Genomic DNA, 18,829 nt, shown 5'->3' on the forward strand with positions numbered 1-18,829 from the left:
ATGGGAAGACACAGCAGCCATTTTGTAGGTGTGGAGAGTGATCATGAGCTGTGGGCTCTCCCCCACCTGGCATCACCAACACCTGGGCCTACAACCACTCACCTTCCCCCGATCAACTGGTCAACTCCTGAACTGGGCGTATGGGTGGCTCAGGATGGGGAGCCCTGGTTCCTGCAGGACATCTGTTTCATTAAGATGGGCAGTGGTGAGCATGGCTGAGCCTGCCACGCTTTCCCCGGAGGCTTCCGCAGCAACCTGAAGGCCTGTCCATTCTTGAGGGCCTCCAACCTGGTCTCCTCCAGTTTATGTCCATCTTTCCCTCTAACTCCCTCTCTGCGGACTTCAAACTCCAGCACCAGACACGATGAGAATGGCCTCATGGGTGTGTTGGAGAAACTACAGAGAGGCACAGCCGTCGAGGGACACAGGGGCTGCCCTCTGGGGAGCTCTAGTTGCTGTCAATGGAAATATAACTCACCTTGATAATCTGAATTTATACTTGATATTGAAAGAGAGAAATCAAGTGTAATCAACCACTGATGAGTTTCGGAGATGTGATTAAGTTAGAGAGCTCGAGAAGATTCAACCTGAGGTAGGGAATCAGTAGGAAACGTACACAGTGAGAGGTTTATGGCGTGGATTTGGCTTACGTGAGTGTGGGGGTTTGCTGGGTGAGTCTGACATTATGGGGGATGTCAGGAAGGGCCGGCCAGGACTCGAAGGCACAAGATGAAGCTGCTGCTACTGGCAGAATCTTTTCTTCAACAAGAACGACTCAGCTTAGCCCTCTGGGGCCTTTCAGTGGATTCAGTCAGCCTTCCATACTCTGAATAAACAAGTCACCTCATTTATCAACAATCCACTGGTTATGGACTTCAGTCAAGTCTCCAAAACACAGTGACACCTGCATTTAACAATTTTAACCTCCTAGAAAGAAAGAAAAAGACACAATTATAACCACAGGAGCAACCTTGGAGTTCTGGTTTACATCTCTAACTTTAATTGACAATAACTGGAGTATAAAATTCTCACAGGGAAATTAAGTCAATAAACCCATCACCTTTCCTTGACTTTAACTACCTTATATGGCCCCAGCAGTGAGTCCTTCAGGCTGTGTGAATCTGGTTACAATTTCCACTTGATAGAATCTGTGTCAGGTCAGGAGCTCCAGCCTCTTGAGCTATGGAAATGTATTTTTAGGCAACTTAGAATTGAAAATGAGTCCTCTGCCCCCGCTGAAGTGACTGGACAGATCAACCCCCAAATCTAGACAGGCTGACAGTCTAGTAACTGTCTTTTGAAGCCCATGTACCAAGCAGTCAAGATTACTGAGATAGATAACAACAGAGAGGTGATTTGAGAGTTCCAAGTATATTGAATTTCTGGGGTTGGGTTTCCCAATGAATCTATAAAATCCTCACATACATTTGAGTTTTCATTACTTATATAATGGCTCCTTTCAGTTAAATTTAATTCCAATTTTCTTTCATTTTTCTGGCACCTTTATCTAAATATGAAATTTTAGTTTGATAGCATCCAAACATTCGTAATACATAATGATTTCTTACTGTTCTTGTAAATCCATCAACCACAATCATTATTCTTTCACGCTCCTTACCTCTGAAATGTCCAATCCCTTTGAAATGGAAGGTTTTTTGACTTCAAAATTCATCGGAAATGAATTTTGTCACTACTCTTTTGTTCCTTCTAAGTTACTTTTAAAAATTCGCCATTTCTCAAATCATAAGTATAATATTCCTTTTCCTGTTGAGAAAAATGATCTCTCCTTTCACTCTGAAGCTTAGTTTTATTTTATTTTTTTTTTTTTAAATAAATTTTATTGTTATATTCCCCATACAATTGCAGCCCCCCCATTCTGACCCCAATCCCTCCCCTCCCGCCCCCCTAAAAGTGTCTCTGGTTCATAGTTTTTTGTTGATTTTGATTTTCACTATCTTATAGTTATTCATTTTCCTGGTCCCTTATTTAAGTTTTCTAGATTCCTGCTATGAGTGAGACCATCCGGTATTTTTCTTTTTCTTTTTGGCTTATTTCGCTGAGCATGATCCCTTCCAGCGCCATCCATGTTGCTGCAAATTGCATGTGTTTATCTTTTTTGAATGCTGAGTAATATTCCATGGTATATATGTACCACATCTTCTTGATCCAGTCATCTATTTTTGGGCATTTGGGTTGTTTCCAAAGCTTAGCTATTGTAAACAGTGCTGCTATAAACATAGGGGTGCAGGTGTTCTTTGGAATTGATGTTTCTGTGTCCTTTGGGTAAATACCTAGGAGTGGAATTGCTGGATCATATGGAAGCTCTATGTTTAGTAGGTCCAGAAATCTCCACACAGCTTTCCACAGTGGTTGGACCAGTTTGCACTCCCACCAACAGTGCAGAAGAGTTCCTTTTTCTCCACACCCTCGCCAACATTTGTTGTTGCTAGTTTTTTTAATATGTGCCATTCTCACTGGTGTAAGATGGTATCTCATGGTAGTTTTGATTTGCATTTCCCTGATGACAAGTGATGTTGAACATTTTTTCATATGCCTGTTGGCCATTTGCATTTCCTCTTCAGAGAAGTTTCTTTTAAGCTCTTCTGCCCATTTTTTGACTGGATTATTTTCTTTGTTGTTGTTGAGTCTCATCAGCTCTTTGCAGATTTTTGTGATCAGTCCTTTATCATTAGTGTTGGGTGCAAAAATGTTCTCCCAGTTGGTGGGGTTTCTCTTTGTTTTTGTTATTGTCTCTTTTGCTGTGCAAAAGCTCTTTAATTTGATGTAGTCCCAGCTGTTTATCTTTGCCTTCACTATCACTGCTTTGGGTGATGTGTCTGTAAAGATGTCTTTGATGTGCAAATCACGTAGTGTTTCGCCTATATTTCCTTCTATATATTTTATGGTTTCAGGTCTTATGTCTAGTTCTTTAATCCATTTTGAGTTGATTTTTGTGTATGGTGTGAGGTGGTGGTCAAGTGAAGCTTAGTTTTAAAGCTCTGCAACACTCAGCATTCCACAGTCATGACAATCTAAATTCATAGCAACGTCGACAAGCCCCTCGGCCCACTGCCTGCTTGTATCATTGAAAAAGTGTCTAACAAACTCCCCAAATTTCAACTATTTAAGAATTTCCTCAATCTCTATTAGAATGACAAATAACCCTAAACTTTTGGGGTTCTTAGGTAACTTCCTGTGTGGCATATCTTTGTTGCTGCTTTTAACTTGTCAATTTCTTCTGTAAATGCATGAATCATACCTTATAAAATTGATTCTCCTGTCTTTTCTCAGAAAATCAGAGTGATAATCCTGATTTTAGCCACTTAGAATAAAGGCTACATTTTCTGACTGACCGTGCTGGTATACACATACCAGCTCTTACTGTGAGTAAGTGCTGGCCAATGTGACTGCAGCGGAAACATGGAAGTGGGGGCTTCCAAGAACCCCCTGAGAGTCAGCAGCCTTCCCCGGGAGATCAGCCCCTTCTGTTTCCGCTGGTTCTTCTGCTTCTTCCTTAGTCCTGGAATCCAGTCTGCGAGCGCTGGGAGTCATCCACCTTGGGCTGCAAAGCAAACCCAAGAATGGAAACCAGGCGATAGGCAGGTCAATCAGGGAGGAGCCTGGGTCTTTGGTGGTCCTGGAGCAGCTAGGCCAGCCCTGGGGCTGGGGTGTGCTGCTCTTCGGAAGAAGACAAAACCTACCATTTTGTTTAAGCTGCTGTATTTGTATGTTCTGCTGAAAAGAACAGAAACTCATCTCGATTAATATGGAATATAATATAGTTTTGAAAATTATTCAATTCCTCACAAAATTCAAAAGAAATAGCTATAGGAGGATATATATTTTTAGGGAAGATACAGGTGCACATGTAGTTATACAGTGATTTACACACGCAGTGATTAGCTTCAGGAAGGGTGTTACGACTCCTCTCTGATTGCATGATCCAGCCTCCCGTTGGTGCGTTATCACAGGCCATGCCACCATTTTATCACAACCAGTTTTGATTTTTTTTTTTTTTTGTAGAAACACTTTTATAACTGGTGTGTGTTGCTTCCAGTTACCCCTTTGTTAATGAAGAAAAGCCAAACAATAGCAACTGCTTTTAACTAACTGTCCATAACATCTATAAGTCACTAGATTGGCCGTTGTTCTTTCACAGGATCCAAAAATATGCTGTGTGGTATCCTCTATTCTTAGACATTGATGGCCTCACCCTGTTCTTCAGTCATCACCAGGCTCCAAGGCGGCCACAATGAGCCTCCTCGCCCCACTGCGTTCTCGTGTGTTCTCACCTGCATGGATCAGGGCTGGCCCTTGTGCCGATGGACTATGGTGGAAATGATAATGCAGGACACGTGAGGCCACGTCATGAAAGCTATTTCAGCTTCCACTTTGGTCTCTTGCATCACTTACTCCCGGAGAAGCTAGTGCTGTGTCGTGAAGGCGGCCTTTCGGCTCTAGCCAGGTGGAGAGGGAACCTCTCGTCACCCCAAGCTGCCTGCACAGAGGGGACCTCCTGCAGTGGGCTCTGCTGCCCAGCCAAGCCCGGGGACGTCAGCAGCCCTGGCCAGCCCCTCGGCCCAGTGAATGAGAGACGGGTCGGGACCACCTACCCAGCTGTCCTGGGGTCCCGATGTGCAGAATCTTGCAGAGGTAGAACCTGAGGATGGTTCTTTCGAGCCACTCTGTTTGGTGGTGATTGTTTAAATGTAACAACAGTGAACAATAAATATGCTAGTGATTTATTGTAGAAATTTGCCCATTTTATAGAAACCAAACTGAATTCATTACTTTTGTTCTTAGGTTAATTTCTAATAATTCACCAAAGGTTTTTTTAAATAATTAACTATTTATTTTCTTACATCATTGTTCATTTTTGCACAGTGTTCGATTTCTCCCCTCGGGGTAGTCTCTGTCATTCGCCCACCACCATAGCACCCGAATCCACCAGAGGGTTTTTTTCTTTTTTTTTTTCCCCCCAGAAAAACAAAAACTCAATACTGGAAAACACAGATGTCTGATAAATATATTCAACTGTAAATTTCAGTTACATTTATTCTTTTTCTCAACTTGTTTTGGGTGATTAGATGGTAATTTATCAGCTCTTCTTTGTTTAAAATTCTTAATTTTCAAAAAGTATATCTACTCCAAAATTATTGTTATTCCAGTTATATTTCATTTCAAATTCATTGAAAATTTCTGGAACAATTTCCCCAGATAAAAATGTCTTGTGTTATAAGTGAATTTTTTTGCATTACTGATTTTCTTATTGGCATAACAGTTGGCATGAGTAAAACATTGAAGTGATGCACCCTTAGTTACTATATTCAAACTACGAAATCACAAATTCAAGGCTCTTTGATATTTTACAGTTGGCCTGGAATTTTTTTTTTTTTTAATATTCTGAAGGACGATTTAATTGTTATCCATGACCCAAATACCCGATGTCTTCATGTTATAATGTCTAGATTGGGGGTCTATGTTCTGGTTTTAATCCTCTAAATCACATCTACAGAGTATGGTCTTTGCCTTTCTCCAATATATGGATTCCCAGCAGCCAGGTGGTCTTTCCAGACCGCCTGGGCCTTGCAATTTTACTAGGCCCACCCAGAGGCCCTAGGGTGTCTTTTTTTTTTTTTTAAGATTTATTTATTTATTTATACAAGCACTGGGTACAGTCAGAAGCGCGGGAGGGCAAGAGGATTCACCAGAGCCAGAGCAGGGAGCAGAGCAGGCAGAAGGACCGAAGCACACTGCTGAGGGGAGCAGCGGGCGGCAGGAGAGGTCTGCGCGCCATGTGGGACCCTCCTCCGGTGGCCGGGGAGCAGCCGGGGATCGAACCGGCGCTGCAGAGGCTGCAGGCAGCTTTGCAACCCAGCGCTCAACCGCTGCGCCACTGGGGAAGCCCCCTGGGGTGTCTCATGGAAGCCATCATAGAAGACAAGAGGCAAGAATTACTTCAAAGTCTCAAGGAAACACTAAGCTCTCTATAGAGTGGTAGTGAATGTAGGCAGAGGGGGACATGGTAGCTCCCCCTTACTCTCCATGGCAAGAAGTCCCAAGTCTACCCTTCTTTGGTTACATAGAGCAAAGGTTTCAGAATGCTGAGAGGTTTTGATAAGATCTAGTTGACCAGGCAGATGGAAGACAATCCTTTCCCATGAAGCACCTGGAATTCTGGACAAGGAGGAAGAACAGAAGGCACAGGTGGGTCTGTGATATTTCTTACCAAGTTGAGAAAAATAACCTCCCTTCTGGGGGTAGACTTGAACTTGAGCAGCTAACTTTGAAGACAGACGCCTTGTTAAGGGAGCCTGCTTGAGGGAACTGCCTCGCGGCTGGAGGAGGAACGTGGAGGAGCATGGACGTGGCAGGCATGGCTCACGGCCTGCACCACATGGTGTCGGCGGTTCTGCCTGTGTGCGCTGAGACCTCCTGGCTCCGAGTGTCGGAGACCTGGGGTTTGATTCTGGTCACCAATGAGGACCCTTTGGAAAAGTTTACCCAGACTCATTGGATCCTAGTCTTCCCATCAATAAAATCAGGATATAAAACTTCTTCCAAAGAGCTGTTGTCAGGACTGGATGCAGAGGAGAGCCTCTTCTTCCCTCTGGGCTCTGCTTGGGCTGATTGAGTAATCAAAAGAACATCAGGCAGATTAATAGGAGAAAAGAAGCAAATTTAATTACAAACATATGGGGAATCTACATATATATGGATTCTGAAGACAATTAGGCAAAATGGGGATGTATATCCTGAGCTAAGGAATGTGGGGGGTGGGCTGGGACTTCAAGGAAAGGGGAGGGAAACTCATAGAGGGAGTGGAGATAGTAAGGTTATTTCTGGCAAAACCCCCAAATCTGGGTAATACCCCCAATTTTCATTTTTTTCTGGGTAATTAGGGGACAATAAAGGTTTCTCATGAGTCTGCAGGACCTTGACTGAACCCAGGTCAAAATAACCCACAGTCCAACATGCTTTGGGGAGGCCTGCTCAGTGCTTCATGCAATGCCAGCTGAGCGCTCAGTATCTGCTAGCAAATGTGCTCACCACCGGGCAGCTATGGGTGTGTTCACCATGCAGGTGACAGGAGGGCTTGCCTACTCAGCTGCTCTGACAATTACCAGACTGGGTGACTTGTTGTTTAACAAATACTCACCTGCACAGTCTTGGAGGCGGAACACCTGAGAACAGGTGCTGGCAGCTCCTGCATCTGGGGTGAGCTCACTTCCAGGCTTACAAAGACCTTCTCATTGTGTCCTCGCAGGGCAGAGGAGAGAGAGAAAGAGAGAGTGAGAGAAAGGGAGAGCCCATGTCTCTTGCTCTTTTATAAGGGCACGAATCTAGTTCATGGAGGCACTACCCTTATGAGCTAATCACCTTCCAAAGCCCCACCTCCAAATACCATCACATCGAGTTTCAGGCTTAGCACAGGGATCTGGGGAGAAGGCTCAGAGGTCCAGCCGCAGCACAGCTGGGATGTGAACTCTCCTCTCTCCTCCCTGGCCCCCTAGTCACCTCCGGCTACACCAAAGCCAAGACAAAGACTTGACAGACGAGGTCTAAGCCCAAAGCCCTGGGTTCTTGTATAGTGAGCTTTTCCGCTCACAAGGACTAGAGAGGTCAGGAGGCAGAGGGGCGTTAGCTGGAAAGGGCTCACTGGGTAGGAGGAGGAAGGTACATTGGGTGGTCCGGAGAATAGAGTGGAGGGGCCGTGACCATGCTGCGTCCTGTTGCGTGGCCTTGCTGCCACATCTTCCGGGACACCCGCTGCCCTACAGGCCAGACACTTGTAACCTGCCTCCGAGTCGGGGCTGGGGACCAGGCACCCTGTCCCAGGGAAGGGTGTGAAGCAGAAACCTTGACCCTGACCAGAACAGTGGTGGTGAAGGACCAGCTGAGAACACACACCCGCGCCCTGCCCAGCCCCCACCACCCTCTTCACCACCCACTGTGGGGCCCGGGCCGGTGCTCACTCACACACCAGGGGAACGCGGCTCACGCATGCTCGGACAGCGGGACCGTAGAAGCTCATTCTACGGAGTTCACGTGGCTATCAAATTTTGGTTTAAAAAATGATGCTAAAAGAAGGTTGTTTCTTTCAGCATCACCAAAGTACCAAAGAAAGGACACGCCAGCCTCAGGAGGGTGCGGTCACGACGGGGCGTCCGCAGGATGCTGGGTTTGGCTTGCTGCTTTATTAACTGGCCCGACCCTTTCTTCTGGGTCAGTGGAACCTGCTAGTGGCGAGAGTGGGGGTGCCCCAGGCTCTGCTGCACCGTCCCCACATGCCCTGGAGACATCCTGTAAGTCTGACCCTCAGCCTGCCTCCAGCGGGGCTGCCGGGCCACCGCACCCCCGGGAGAGTGGGGCGCACACGCCAGCTGACAGTTGTCCTCAGGACAAAGCAGCTCACACTCGGCCTATGTCCGGACTTGAGAAAGGGGTTGGAAATGGAGGTCATGTTGTTCCACATTATTTTCACTCTAATATTTTAACCATCCAACCGCGATGCGGTCCTAGGAATGGCCCTACTCCGCCAGCGCGCGGCCTTCGTTGTGCCAGCCGTGGGCACTGCCGCCAGCCCCCGAGAGCACACTTTCTAGACCATGTCTTACAATGGCTGGGAGTGAACCAGGTGAGGGCCTGGGCCACACCAGCGTAGGCACCCCTTGCTCCTGGCCCGGGCCCCCAGCTCAGCAGACGCTGCCCAGCCCCGCGGCCTGGAGGAGAACCGAGCCTGCCTGTGCACTCAGGAAGCTAATCCGACCTGGATCTTTTGCACTGGCCCTGCCCCCGAGTCCCTGTGTGGAGGCAGAGGTGAGTCTACCCAGCCCTGCCCTGGCAGCCCAAGGTGGGCGTCTGCCACCCAGGGCGTCTTGTCCTGGGGATGGGGCCCTGGGGATGGGTCCTGGGTCGGGATCACGTCTGTCCATGCTGCTGGTTGTTGGCTTCTGCCCAGACGCTGGCCCGACTCCACCCCTCGTTCTGCCCACTTGTCTTGGTTTGTGGTGTATACAAGGGCATTAGACCAGGTCGTGTGTTCTTCTTCTGCGCGTATCCAAAAGAAATAGAGTGAAAACAAGGCTTTAGAGCTTTGCAGCTCAAGGAAAGGGTTCAGAGCCGACATGCTGTCAAATTCCCACCTATGCGACAGGTTCTTGGGATTGGAACTTTAAGCAAGACGAGGGATGAGAAACTGACTTGGCCGCAGGCTAATTAATATAAGCAAGAGTCAAGATCCTATGGCAAGTTTCTGCTCACAAAAAAAAAAAAAATTATCAACAAACTTCTGAATACAGACCCAAAGCACCTCTACTACTCAGCAGTCATTTGTATTCATTCATTCATTCATTCATTCATTCATTCATCCGTCTTCCCATCCCGCATTCTAGTTCCAGCCTCCAGTAACCAGAGCCTCTCCTGGTAGCTCGGGGCTCAAGTCAGGACCCCGCCTGGACCGGGTGTCCTCCCACCCCAGGGCGCACCCTGCACCTCCCACTCACTCTGACTGGGACGGGGGCACTCACGGGTGAATCTTCCCCACGCATCCCTGTCTTTGGGGTGAGGGAGGAAACCCACACAGACGGGCAGACTCCACGCAGGCAGAGGCCCTGTCCGGAATAGATTCTATTTTTCTCATAGACCCTGCAGTGTCCCCTTTCACTGCCCCTGGTTTCCCATATTCTGCAGGACCCCAGCACCAGCACCCCGGGACACACTGTCTGAGGGAGGCAGACCATGAGCCAGGGAAGGGAGAAAGCGGTAACACCAGAGCTGCTTGCGGGGAGGGAGGGCAAGGTGGCTGCAGGGAGACCAGGGCGAGAACAGGGGGTCAAGGACCAGAGGGTCTCCCGGCCTGAGCGCCTTCCCGCAGAGAGGAGGGATCTGAGCCCGCCAAGGTGAAATGGGCGACTCTCTCAGCAGGAGTCACAGCCTCATCCGGCAGGCAGTGGGGACAGATGCAGATGCTGATGGTGGTGTGAAGAGTGACAGTGTCCTCATCAGGCAAAGTCATCTCCAGATCGCAGGGAGCTGATTTCTGAGGAGCGTGTGTGCATAAATAAATGGCCCAGAAATGAGATTCTTAGAGACTTGGCGGGAAGTAATTTGCGAACAAACCTTTCGGCAGCTCGGGATGTGAATGGCATCTCTGGGAGAGGCCGTCAGTGTCTCCAACACATTTTCTAATTACTAATGCTAATTACTTGCATCATCATTTGCATACCATTACGAGACAGACGCTGTGGAGGACCGAGCTGCTTTTTTCCACCTTCCCATTCATGCAGGAAGGAGGAGCGTTCTACCCCGGCTAATCATTTGCCTGTGGACAGGACATCTGGGGCAGCATTGCCCCCTCCATGCCTTCTGGGAGGCTGATAGCTTCCCCTTATTGTACCTAGGACTAGGTCTGTATCTACATCTACATCCGAGTCATTATCAAATCATTATATACCTCCACCCGTCCACCCATCCATCCTCCATCCTCCAGCCATCCATCCAGCCATCTACCCATCTTCCATCCCGCCCCATCTATCCCTCTGCCCAATCTGGCATCTATGCTCCTCTCCAGTTTGCAAAGCCTTAGCTCCCACTTCAGTGATCAGGAGTCCCAGCCCTGGGGTGAGACCCCCCCACTCAGCCAGAGGAGCTGCAGGTCTGGAGCGAGCCTCAGTGAGGTGAACTCTGATGACTGCGAACGTGGGGCTAACAGTGACTTCTGCTCAGCTCCATCCATCATTTTATGTTCCCTCCCTAAGCTGGTGGTGAGGCGAAGGCTGTGGTTCTCTCACGGGCATGGTGGGTGTCTGGGCTTCCCATGCGGGCTGACTCCCAGCTCACAGCCACCTTGCTGACATCACAGATGGCAGCGACCTGAGCACAACCCCCTCCTGCAGCCCCTCGCGCGAGGGCTGTCGCCTGTGAACGGAGTGTGGAGAGCAGGGATGGAGGCCGGACCGGGGTCAGGAAGAGGGCTGTGACCTTTTAATTCAGGGGACAGTGTCCACAGAGCAGTCCGGCGGCGACCTAGCTTTTTGCTTGTTTAAAAAAATGGCAGCAGAATATGGCAGAGAATCAAATTTATTTCTTTTTTTCTTTTAGGTTCAGAAGATAAAGCAGCCATGTCTCAGTCCACCTACACAGTCTGTATACTGTGGCAGGAATTTCACCGCGAAACTAACCCCTGTGTTTTCCTCTCTATACCTGTGAATATGGATTTTTAAAACGAAAAGTGGGGAGAAGTCATTTAAAATATAGCTCATCTATTTGTGTTATTCTAACTGTGAGGTCTAAGTGTTATTTCTTTAAAAGAAATGAAGAAAGAAAAGGAAGTAAAATGGGAAACTTCTCTTGCTAAAATAAAAAGCAATTATAGTTACATTTTAAATAACGTAGAGCAATGATTTGAGATGTGAAACATGGAGTTTTATTAACAAACGAGAGAATCAAAATGTCTTTGCAACTTGCTAAATTAAGCCTTGCTGAGTGGTGACGTGCTTGAAATGACATGTATGAAGACTAGTACAAAGTCCCCAAATGAAATTGGTTGCATTTAATTATATGTTGTTCAATGAACACAGTATGCGGCACTTGACAATTGTTTTCCAAGTCCTTTTTCTGCAGGTATAATAATGGTCTTTGCATTCTGGAATATATTCAAGCACAGATAAATGCTAATCATCACACAACTCACGCATCAGTCTGTCATGCAGTGCCACTCCAGATTACTTTTCTGTTGTGTCTATCAAGTCATTGCATTCCTGTCTCCACAGCTCCGTGGGTCAGGACCCTTGACATGCTCAGCTGAGGCCTCTGCTCAGGTCCCACCAGGACGCCATCATCAAGATGTTGGCCGGGTGTGTTCTCATCTGGCGGTTCGACTGGAGAAGAATCTGCTTCCAAGCAACGCTCTCTGCGGGGGAGAGCTGATCTGGTGACTGTAGGTATCTGCGTCCTTGCTGCAGTCATCAGGAAGGGGACTGCTCCCAGAGAAGCCCCCCACAACTCCCCACCATGTGCCCCTCTCCATCCCAGCTCACGACTCAATTTCTACTTTTCGTGTTTGCCGGGGAGAGGGAGGGTATCAATCCCAGGAGCAGAGATTGCATCTTAGAGTTCTGCCAACCCCAGCCCACTTAGTTGTGTCTCCAGTCCAGTGCTGTGGGGATACCTAAGGGGCTGCTGACTTGTTTTGAGGGGCAGGGGAGAATGGAATTTTATTCTCACTTTAATTGAGAGAATTTGAGAAATGTCCCGCCTTTATTATTATTATTATTCAGGTATTTTGGGGAATAGTACAACCTACTAGATTCTTTGTTCTATTCCCAGTGCTGACTAATACAAGGTGTATGGATGCTCACCCCCCACCCTGCCCCCAGCTCGTGTGATTCTATGGAAACAGCCCTGTCCCCCCACCCCTGGATTAAGCTGTGTCTAGAATTTAGCTGAGCCCCCCTTCTTGCTTTGCTCCTTTCTCTCCCTCTCTTCTTCCCTCCCCCCTTACAGAGGAACCCTAAAGATGATGCTCTGAATACAGCACTTGTACTTGAACCCTGACTCAGGCTCTGCCCCCAGGGGCCCCCGAGATGCTGCCTGCATACTTCCTTACTGAGCCTCCCTAAGACTCAGTTTTCCAGTCAATAAAGTGGACATAATGAGGGGAAGAAGACCAAAGAGAAAGGATTATAAACGCAGAAAGGCGCTGAGACACTTGACTGCTCTTATCAATTCTTACAGGACAAGGAGCACGGGGGTCAGTCTATCAGGGGAGGATGTTCACGGCAGCGCAGCCCTGCTCAGACGCTCCCTTCACTTCGGAAGCAATTGCACAAGCCTCTGGGCAGCAGCCCTGGTCTGTTTTGATGCTCATGGCCGTGGGCTCCCCTTGGGACTTGGCCTCTTGCAGGTGCTGCCCCAGGACACGGACCCCATGGCATGCTGGCTGCTCTCGCTGGCAGCTCAAAGCCGGGGCTGCGAGCCCAGCTTCCCTGCGGGACCAGGAGCCAGGCCTTCGAATTCTTCAGCAACTTGCTCAGCTTCACTTTTTGAAGCAAATCCGTCTCGGCTGCATTGCTTCGGTTCCTTGGCCCACTCGTCGCTCAGAGCAGCCACTTAAAGCTCAGGTCACGGCGCTCCTTCCTCAGAAGGTGTGGTGCTGGGGTGGGCAGGTAGCGGGGAGAAGACGGATAAATACTTACCTGGCCCATCTCATGTTATTCCTGTTCCATTATGGATGACATTAAAGCCCACGGTAAGGAATTTGAGTTTTACTCTAGGCCATGGGGAGTCACTAAAACATTTTAAGCAGAGAAATGACACGAGAGGATTTGCATTATAGAATCTCTGGCTGTGTGGGGTGTGGAGGGGGAGAGGCAGGCCCCGGGAGCCACCCCCCGCCCTTGTGGTTATTCAAGAGAAAGGCGACGGGGCCAGCCTGCCTCGTGTGGCGGTCGGAAGGGCGGGGAGGTGGACCAGACCGGAGAGATCTGGAGAGCAGACCAGCGGGCTGTGGTGATTGAGTCCATGTGGGGGGACCTGAGGGGGAAGACGGGCCGCGGGCTCTGTGCTGGGAACTGGGGTGATGGTGGGAGAAGCAGGCTCGGGAGCAGATGTGCTATGAGGACCCTGCTGAGTTGAGCGAGGACACGGGGGGGCATCTGCTAGGCAGCTGGGGACAGCGTAGAAAGAGCAATGGCCCTAGAGTGGCAGTGGACAGAGAGTCCAGGGGTGCAGGGGGGCCACCAGTTTCCACTGGAGGACCCTGGGGGAGCACCGCCTTGGTAAAGCAAGGATGGAAGGGGACCATCTGGTGAAGAGTTTCATGATCTTCACGGCCTGGTCATCCAGGACATCCCCCACCTTGGAGGACAGGGACACACTTGGGTAGTAGGGGGCGGGGTGCGGTGAGGGGAGGAGGGACGAGACTGTGGTGGGACCAGATGACCACAGGTGTGTCCTGCTCCACGGGTCCAAGAAAAAGGGGTGCACAGCAAGAGGGCTCAGCCACTGCCGGCCTCCAGAATGACCGGGGTGGTGGACCTGAGGCCACGCAGCCAGTTCCTCTGCCTCCCGCCTGCATCCTCAGACCTGCCCAGACACAGGCCCGCACACTTCTGCTGGCTGCCGGGTCATGGCCTGCGGGACACACGACTCAGGTGACCGCGCAGAGCATGGCCGGTGCTTAAACACGGAGAAACCGGAAAGTAAAACGGGGGCTTAAATAGAGACTCTCCGCTGGCCATGCCGCGCCGAGGCCCCCGCCATCCCCAACCCCGCTGTTCATGTGGAAACTTGGGGTAAAAGGGCAAGTTACACAGTGAAGACCAGCCGGGGTCCCCGTGTTATGGGGTTTCAAGCAGGGCCAGATCTGGGAGTGGGTGTCTGGAGTGGGTGGTCCCCTGGATCCAGGGCCTGGTGGACGCCCCAGGCTGCGGCCTTGGGGCAGCTGTTGCTCCTCTCGGGCACTAGGTGGCGGCCTGGCGTCAGCAAGTCCAACCTGCCAGCTGCGGCCTGGGCCTGGGCTTGGCAGGTCTCACCCACGGTGACCCCCAGAAGAGGGTATGGTCATCGTGCCCCACCCTGGTGGGGCCAAGGATGTGGCCTAAGGACCCACCGTTGCAAATGCCCCTCTCATGACCACAACCACATGCTTCCCTCTGGCCCCAGCTGGGCTGAGGGCACAGCCAGTGGGCATGGCCATGGGCAGGGGCGCTGTGCCCAGCGGGGCGAAGAGCAGGCCTCGGCTGCCGGCGTTGGTCCCTGCCTGGGAGGGGAGGGGGGCCAAGACGCCTGAGCTCTGGGGTCCTTTGGGCACCTTTGCAGTGAGCTCGCCTGTTGAGCTCCCCCCAGCCTGGTGCTGCTCCGACACCTGCTGTGCGCGCGCCAGTGCGGCCTCCACAGGCCCAGTGGGCGCCCGTCCTCACTGTATGGCGAGGGGCCGGGGCAGCCTTGGGGTGGTGACACAGCTGGGATTCGGGCGGGTGTCATCACTCTCCATTGTTTTGTGTGGCCTTTGAAATGCTCTCTCTGGACGGACATATTCGCTTCCGTCCACATATGGCCAGAGGCCTCCGCGGCCTGAGGTCACAGAGTCACTCCGAAGGGAAACGGCTTGACTCTCAGCCATGCTCTCAATGGCAGGCGCCTCTGGCCAGCTTGGTCCCTTTCCACAGGCCCAGGAGCCTCAGCAACATCCCAGCTCCTCCCAGGAGCTGTGCCCACCGGGCGTCTGTGATAGATGCTGCCTTCTGGGAGGGTGGTGGGGGAAGGTCTGCCAGCACCTCCCATCCCGCCTAAACCTCTGCCTCCTGGGCTGGATGTGTACAAGCTCCTTCCACGAACAGAGCTGAAGACCGTGGTCCTTTAGTGACCTGCCGCTGCGTCTGGGCAGGGGAGTTATTGACTGTGCCAAAGAGCCGGGACTCCCGGAAGATTAAAGGCACTTCTTTGGCAGCTCTGAGTTGTCGATTTAAAAAGACCCAAAGTGAGCGCGTCGAGGGCCATCGTGTGGATCCGCCGTCTTAGGAGAGCTCACAGGCAGCAGAGCTTAGCTTCAGGGCAGCGGAAACAGCAGCGCTGCAATTGATTATTTCAGCAATGGCCTCGCTGAAGGTTGCTTGGGTGATAGTCACGGCGTTTTGCCATGGCGGCTACTCCAGAGTCCTCCCGACTGCCCAACTGGGCTCCTGGGCGGGCAGCCCCTGACACATCCTCCCAGTGTCCTACTGAAGCTCCTGCCGCAGAACCTGCGGTCAGCGATGTGGACCTGGGCTGGCTGGACGCGGCCCTGGGAGGAGGGACGGCTGAGCCTGCCCCGGGAGGGGAGGGGCCGCTTCTTATGCTGCATATTTCCCGTGGCTGCTGTAACAGACGCCACAGCTGAGTGACTTAAGGCAGCGTGCGAGCTCCGTCGTGGCTGGAGGGTCGCATTCCTGCCTGTCCGCGGGGCTGCGCTTCCTCGGCCGTCCACAGCAGAATCTGTTCCTCGTCTTTTCTCTTCTGGGGGCCACTTGGCTCATGACCCCTTCCCCACCTTGAAAACCAGCAGCTTAACATCTTCAAGTACCTTTCCCTCCCTCTCTCTCCCTCCCTCTCCCCTCCCCCCTCCCCCCTTCCCTCCCTGCCTGTCCCTCTGGCTCTGGCTCCCCTTTCCAGCCTCTGCTTACAAAGATCCTGTGACCAGGACGTTGTTCTCACCCTAACAATCCAGGCCCATGTCTCCATCTCCAAATCCTTGACTGAATCAGATCAGCTCAGTGCCATTTAAGGTGACATAGTCACAGGTTTGGGGGACTAGATGTGGATGTTTTGGGGTGACACTGTTCAGCCCACTACACATAGGTTCAGCTCTGATGTCCTGGGAAGTGCCAGGGTGTCTTGGGAATGGGGTTCTCTGAGACCCAGCCCCCTGGAGAGCATCCCAGGCCCGAGTCAGACGTGGCCCCTCTGCCTGCACCCTCACCCAGCGCTGGCCCGCTGGCCTGCCTTCGGCTCACCGCCTGTTCTGTGCCTCCATGTCCAGTGGGGGCCGTTCCCTCCCTGACATGACTCCTCTGCCCCGATGGGCCCCACTCTAGAATCTGACTTTATGCCCCAGCCCTGCACAGGTCTTGGCAATGGGGAGCCGATGTCATGATAAAAAAGAGTTCAAGCGGCGTCTTGCTCTCATTAACAATCCCCCTGTCTCATCAAAGTCGCCCATAAAATTTGTGTAATTGTTTTGGGCCACATTAAACACTTTCTGTGACCTCTTGCGAGTCATTCCCATTGCCAGCCTCCTGTTTTGATTTCAAATGCATAAAGGAATTTAATAAAGGGCCCGAGAGCGCGCCGCTGCCGACCCAGGCACCCGGGGCAGCTCCGTGCTGACGGCCGGTGGCTCCCCGAAGCCTGGGTGGCTGGTTATTAAATCAGCGTTTATCAAAAGCATTTCTAAATTGCCTCCTGGCTCAAAGACTCTCAGAGGAGCCTGGGTCACTAAATGGCAGAGCCCACGTACTGCAGCGGGCTCGTTCCAGGCCGTGATGAAGTGTGGGCTGCCGTCCAAGGCCAGGGTGAGGGCTGCAGGCGGAGCCAGACGTCACCGAGGGACCCCGGCCGCTCTCAGGGTGCTGAGAAGACGCTTTCCCAAAGAAGACCCAGGATGGCCCGCAGGGATGGGGTCCCCGATCTCAGGGAAATGTAAATCACAATCACGATCAGAGGCCACCTCGCAGCTGTGAGAATGGAAGAGACTAGAAACTAGTGACAGCGAGCGTGTGGGGAGAAGAGCCCTGGCTCCCGCCGGGGGCTGTGACCTGGTGCCGCTGCTGTGGGAAGTGGTGGGGAGATTCCTTCATACATGCAGCTGGAATGGCACCTCGGCAGCGCTGCACCTGAGTCTTTATCTAAGAACATGAAAACACTGTATGAAGAGACGTGGCCTCGTGTCCATAGTAGCTTCAGACACGACAGCCCAGTCGTGGGACCAGCCTCAGTGCCCACCAACAGGCGTGGGCGCTGGAGAAGGAGGTCGTGGGCAAATACTTCCTGAATACTACGCAGCTATTAAAAGGTCAAAATTACGTCTGTGACAGTATTGAGAGAACTCGAGGTGACGACATTAAGTGACGTCAAGTCAGAAAGCAAAAGACAATGATGGTTTTGTGCGTTTGTGGAAAATAAACAACCAAAGAGAACAAGCTGGACACATCCACCAGAATACCTGTGAGACCCTGCAACGTGGGGGTTACAGAGGGCAGGGGTGAGGCAGGGGGATGAGTAGCCCGGGGTGGCTGGGGAGCGCTTGTGGGGGTGAGCCATGCACGTGCACGTATTGGGGTGTGACTCTATGCCCCCGACATCCCATAGTTTCATAAACAAATGGTCAACAATACAATTCAGTTAAGTAATGAAGTGAATAAAGTTTTAAGGACCTGAATTAGTTTCCTAATTGTCATAACAACACACCACAGACCAGGCCTTGGGTGCCTGGGTGACGGGGCTGCTTTCCTCACTTTCGGGAGGCTGGGGGTCGGAGGCCACGGTGCCTGCCGGCTGGCTTCATGCTCCTCTTCATGTTGCCTTTCCCCTGTGAGTGACCCCAGGGTCTCCTTGGGCGTCCTAGTCTCTTTCTATGAGGACACCAGTCATGTTGAGTGGCGCCGCCCTGAAGGCCTTGTTACAACTTAATCGGGAATTTAAAGGCCCCATTCCAAGCACTGTCACATGTTGAGGTGCTTGGGGTGGGGACTTCAACTCAGTCCATTGGGGGGTGAGGGTACAATTCAGCCCATCACAGAACCCACACAAGTCCGGCGTGATGGGAGGGACCTGCAGAGGCAAAGAGGTCCACAGAAGTTCTCGAAGGACCCTCATGGCTGCAGGTTAACTTGGTTTTCCCAGGAAGGAGGATGAGCATGGAGATCCTGGCAGTCGGGAGGCACCTGGGACAACGGAGCTGACCAGACAGGCTTCCAGGGCGCTAGCAGCAGCATCTCCATCACCACCGCTTGGCCATTCTGTTGTCTGAAGCTCAGAAGACGCAGACTCTACAGGGCATGTCACAACAATTCCCATTTAACTTTCTTCTTAAGAGATGTGACTACTTGCCAGGCCACTATAAGAAGAGAATTTTTACATTCGGGACTCACTGGCCAAATGCTGATTTCATTTCCAAAGAGCTGTGGTAGGCCCTGGGCTGAACTTCTGGAAGGAAATGATCGATGTGTCTTCCATGTCCCGTCACTGACAAGAAGCAGGAGGAAGTGGCCTGGTGACTCAGGAGAGGCTTGGGGCCCAGACCTGACTAACTCAGGACGGGAGAGACCACATCCTGCCTCCCACTTCT

General features: G+C 51.2%; 1 protein-coding gene across 1 annotated transcript in view; it reads left to right on the forward strand.

The window, feature by feature from the left end:
• Positions 1-13,050, forward strand: part of SPP2 (secreted phosphoprotein 2) — a gene marked incomplete at both ends in the record, with an annotated part of 48,960 nt that extends 35,910 nt beyond the window's left edge. Inside the window, one exon of the mRNA XM_084228096.1 lies at positions 12,908-13,050. Coding sequence (XP_084084222.1) covers positions 12,908-13,050 — 143 coding nt within the window. The remainder of the gene's footprint in view (positions 1-12,907) is intronic.
• Positions 13,051-18,829: the final 5,779 nt, after the last annotated feature.

This window comes from Talpa europaea (assembly GCF_964194135.1).
Source record: "Talpa europaea genome assembly, chromosome: 1".
Taxonomy (NCBI): domain Eukaryota; kingdom Metazoa; phylum Chordata; class Mammalia; order Eulipotyphla; family Talpidae; genus Talpa; species Talpa europaea.